Source organism: Cupressus sempervirens, chromosome 11 (assembly GCF_028749045.1).
Source record: "Cupressus sempervirens isolate cs-2001-9-10 chromosome 11, ASM2874904v1, whole genome shotgun sequence".
Classification (NCBI taxonomy): domain Eukaryota; kingdom Viridiplantae; phylum Streptophyta; class Pinopsida; order Cupressales; family Cupressaceae; genus Cupressus; species Cupressus sempervirens.
The window spans coordinates 167,268,447-167,273,429 of NC_143128.1; the positions used below are offsets into that span (position 1 = coordinate 167,268,447).

A 4,983-nucleotide genomic window follows, 5' to 3' on the forward strand; every position below is an offset into this window, starting at 1 on the left:
CTACAATTCAATAATGACCACACCCTTTACTCCCAGGGACAAGGACCACTCACCTCAGGAACGCTCTGGATAAGAACCAGACCTTCAGATAGGCATCTATGAAAATGACTAGTTGTAAAACTTTTCTTTATGCCTGAAATGGAGTAGGGATAAGATTGACATGATTTTTTATAATTAAATATGTAATAAAGGAAGCGAGTGACCATTAAAATGTAGACTATTAATAGAAGAAATAAGTATATGCTCCAAACCACACTCCATGATATATGAAACATGTCCCAAGCAATATGGTCATTGTCAGCCATGATGGAGTAGGAGTTAACTTCTCCATAATTCAATGACAACTCGTTCAAATTGGCCCTGTAACTTTTACCTACGACACGGATAGTTTTCTACTCACAAGTCCATACAAAAGAGAGAGAATATTTTCCTACTTACAAGTCCATACAAAAGAAAAAGAAAACCCCTTGATAGAGTAGCCCCTCATTTTTGGAAGGAAAAGCAAAACCAGAAAGCACAGACAGCTGTATGTTTAGATTCATATGGTGCCCATATATCCTAAACAAAGAAAAAAGCTGAATCAAGCACATGCTCATCTGACACTGTAATTTAAGCCCAAAAGAGATTTCCAATTCCAATGAATGGCTAGGACAAGTGTCCAAATATTCTTGCTTTTGAAAGAAGAATGCATACAAAACACCATAATAATTACAGTGATTAAACAACTGTAGGAAGATTCAAGAAACATATGAACAATTCTCCCACCTCTGTTAGAGAGGGGGACTGGTTCTAAATACACTCATGCAACTATATCCAATCCAAAATACAAAGAAAAAAAGGACTTCCACCACCTTGCTGCCCTGTTGCTACATAGAATAACAGGTAGTACTACAAGACTACCACTCTTGAGTTATGAATGTGAGAACTTTAACAAGCTTTGTACCCACCACTCTCTTCCACATGATGCTCCCCGGTCTCATCCACTTTTTTACATACCCCTTTCCATGAAAATTACTTCAATTAAGGCCTACAGACAACACAAACAACTTTAACTACATCAGTGCCACTGCTTTAAACATTGGGGTTGCTACGGAATGATCCCAAAGCCTTTATGGCTGCCGCCCTTAGAATGTATTGGTGATAGAAAGCAGCTGCAAAAGCTCCAAGGAAGGGACCGACCCAGAAAATCCACTGCAAACAAAGCAATGACACAAGGAAATTAGATCATAAAAAAGATGAATCTTTGACGGAACGCATCTTTTATGCTTCAGTTAAATCATATTTCCAAACATGAGAAATCTTGCTGGGTCCTCTTCTGAATGACTCATATAACCAACATGTTCGTATAGATTCATCTACCAAACCAGCTGAATCTTCCAAAGAACACATCTTTATACTCAAGTAAAAACAACTTTCAACTAATAGAAAATTTCATTGGGTCCTCTTCTAAATGACTCATCTAACCAAAAACATGCACAAGACATGATCACAATATGAGAATTAGTGACCACTAATGGTTAGATGAGTCTTCAAACAGGAATTCTCCTGAATCACAGCTTTGAAAAGCTATTTCACAATGACCATGGCTTATGAAACTTATCCACCATCGCCAGAATCCATACAAGACAACCAACTTTATTAAAAAAACAAAACATGAAAGAGTACTAAAAGAAGGTGGAATGGAACCAAGGCTAATAAAAATGGTTTGCAACCTTTCGAAAGACTGCTACTTACATGGTCATCCCAGATTTTATCATGGCCATAGATTACAGCAGCTCCAAAACTCCTTGCAGGGTTTATGCCAGTTCCTGTGATAGGGATGGTGGCCAAGTGTACCATGAAAACAGCAAACCCAATAGGCAATGGAGCCAAGACCTACACACAAAAAACCTTTGCTTGGTTAAAACCCATATGCCAAAACAAGTACAACAACCTACAACTACAATTCCACAAATTCTTCATTACAAAAACTTATGAGGATTGATCTGAGATCAAAATCAAAACCAAGCTCAAAATTAACAAGAACAAGACGAGGTAAAAGATAACATACAGGAACATGAGAGTCCCGGGCACTGCGTTTAGGGTCAGTTGCAGAGAAAACAGTGTAGACCAACACAAAGGTCCCAATTATCTCAGCACCCAAACCGGTACCCCTGGAGTACCCACTGGCTACTGAGTTAGCCCCACCTCCATATTCCTCATAGTAACTCTTCTGGAACGCCTTCACTAGTCCAGTCCCACATATGGCACCAAGACACTGAGCTACCATGTACAGGACAGCCCTTGGCAAGGACACTTTCCTTGCCAAAAACAGCCCAAAAGTGACGGCGGGATTGATGTGGCCACCTGCACAAACACAAATCAATCTGTCAATATTAGATACAACTACTAGACTCCTAGAACACAAAGAGCTTAGTCTAACAATCTCCCCTTGCGCATTACCGAAGGAGATTCAAAACTGTGACCAAGCTCTCTGATGCCACTTTGTTACAATAAGGGTTGTCCTTGCACTATAAGATCATACCAACTAGACACAACTATTAGACTTATAGATTACATGAGGAGGTTAAACTATGTCACGAATCTGAAAAAGAATCTCAAACAATCTCCCCCTCAGCATTACCCAACGAGATTCAAATTGTGACCAAGCTCTCATACCACTTGCTATAAGCTAGGGTTGTTGCACTAAAAGATCAATATGTCAATGGTTCAATGCAACCACTAGACTTATAAAATACAGTAGTTAACCATGTCACAAATTCTGAACAGGAATATTGGCTGTTAGTCGAATGAATTATAAAAGAAGCATTAGAAAAGAAGACTACAAACCTGAAATACCAGCAGTGCAGTAAACGAGGACAAAGATCATGCCCCCAAAGGCCCAAGCAATACCCAGAAGCCCAACACTGCCACATCCAGCAGAAGTCCTCTTATGACCAATCACAGTAGCAACCGTGATGTATAGAAACAGCAATGTAGCAATGAACTCAGCAATCAGAGCTCTGTAGAAAGACCAGAGCTTGAACTCAGCAAAATCCACCAGAGGTGCAGGGGGTGGGTCTATGTAATCCTTTGCTGCAAGCTGCCCCTGCTGCTCCCCCACTTCTTCCTTTGCCATGCCTCTGATTCAATCAAATCTATGTATCAAAACTAAACTGGCTCAGAGAAATTCTCCAGAACACACCCCGAGCTTATGATCAGACCTTATGCAAAAAGGCCCCCTGCTCTTGTTATTTATGGGGGTATGAGAGCTTAATTGCATAGAGTGGCGACAATGGCTTCATGCTGCCGCCCATAACCGCCTCTCCATGTCATGCTTGTCCCCACCACAATCCCTTCAGTACACGTCATCTCAATGCCTTATTCCTAGCTACGGTTACTGCCATGTTTGTCTGCTTTTCTGAATTATGGGCTGTTCTTGTTCTTCTTCTTAATCTACGTAAAAGGAATCAGGACAGTATAGAGCTCACGGTATAGAGGACTCTACTTGGAAGAGAAAATCATGGCCGTCGAATGGGCCCCAATTTCATGCTAGGTGTCATTTTATCAGAGAAATATATATCATGCAATTTGTGAATTTTTATGGACAATTTGTATTTTTCTAGTAACAGTGAATTTCTTTTGGTTTTTAAGGGAAAACGTGAGCTTGTGGTTCTTGTCAGATTTTCCGTAGCATTTTATTCTCATTCATTGAAATGCTTAAGTTTTGTGGCTAGGACAATAGCTAATTAGGAGAAAAAAATTAGTACTGGTACTGTAACTATTTGATACAGTTTTGCCTTGAATGTATTTATGACACATGTTATATCACGTATATTTTTAAGATGTACATTCAGCATCCGTAAATAGTGCATGGAATTTGACCATTGCCTGTAGCAATCAAATCAAAGATTAATTGCCTCTTATTAATTACCGACAGTGCATTTTTGTATTCTTATTTGTACTGTCTGGCATTAAGCTGAAGGAGAATTAGATGGAACATGACTATATTTTATTGAAGAAAACTAAAAATCAAATAGAAATGTAAATTTAAAAATACATATTCACAAAAAAGGAGGTCAGGAGATACTAGATTATTCGACGAATTCAAAACTATTTTTATTAAAGAAAAACTAGTATTAAATTATTTCACAAACAAAATTATATTAGTCACTTATATATTCTTTAAATTATATTGATGAGGATTTGTTGGAATATGATTGTGTATTTTATTTAAGAGAATTTTTAAAACAAGTAGGAAAATTTTTCTTTTCAAATATTTTTATAAAAAATATTAGTACTAGAATATTTTAAAACAAAAGATATATTGGTCATTTGAATAGATTAGAAGTTGGACATCTTAAATTCCTTTTTAATGATGGATTATGAGGAGTGATGTAAAATATTAATGATAAAAAATATTATTAGATTAAATTAGAAAGTACTTTATAACAATTATAAAATGTAGAAATAATAAATTGTATGCTTGAATTACTTGTACCTTTATTTATGGATTGGTTTATATTTGTAGTTCTAAATATAAATAAATAATGTTTTTTTAAAATTCTTATAATAAAATAAATAATTAGTTATTAAAAAAAATTACAAGACTTGTATGGATATCAACATCTTTAGTTCTATAAAGCAATTGTCAACATTATGAATATACATCTCAATTAGAAATCATCCTATAGCCAAGTTACAACAAGTAGAGGTATTCAATGAGATGAAGTCATCTTATAGCTAAATTACCACAAGTGAAGGTATTCAACCCAACAAAGTCACCCACATATTTTTAGAATAAGATTATTTTAGTCATTTAAATATATTTTAACCTTGACTTCTCAAATTCTTCTTTGATGATAGATTATAAGGTGTGATCTAAAATAAAAATGTTAGAAAATATAACACAATTTCATTAGAAAGTACATTATCACAATTATTAGATCTAGAAATGATAGATATTTTATTAGAATGACCTATTACTTTTAACTATGCCTTAAT

General features: G+C 35.9%; 1 protein-coding gene across 1 annotated transcript; it reads right to left on the reverse strand.

Annotated features, from left to right (window-relative positions):
• Nucleotides 1–608: 608 nt before the first annotated feature.
• Nucleotides 609–3,206, reverse strand: LOC149528707 (putative aquaporin PIP2-8). The gene is made up of 4 exons (XM_089811390.1): nt 2,830–3,206; nt 2,051–2,346; nt 1,735–1,875; nt 609–1,191 (listed from the first exon to the last, which is right to left on the reverse strand). Exons 1-4 carry the CDS (start codon nt 3,116–3,118, stop codon nt 1,072–1,074), a joined length of 846 nt encoding a protein of 281 aa, XP_089667516.1. The 5' UTR covers nt 3,119–3,206; the 3' UTR covers nt 609–1,071.
• Between the last annotated feature and the right edge of the window lie 1,777 nt (nt 3,207–4,983).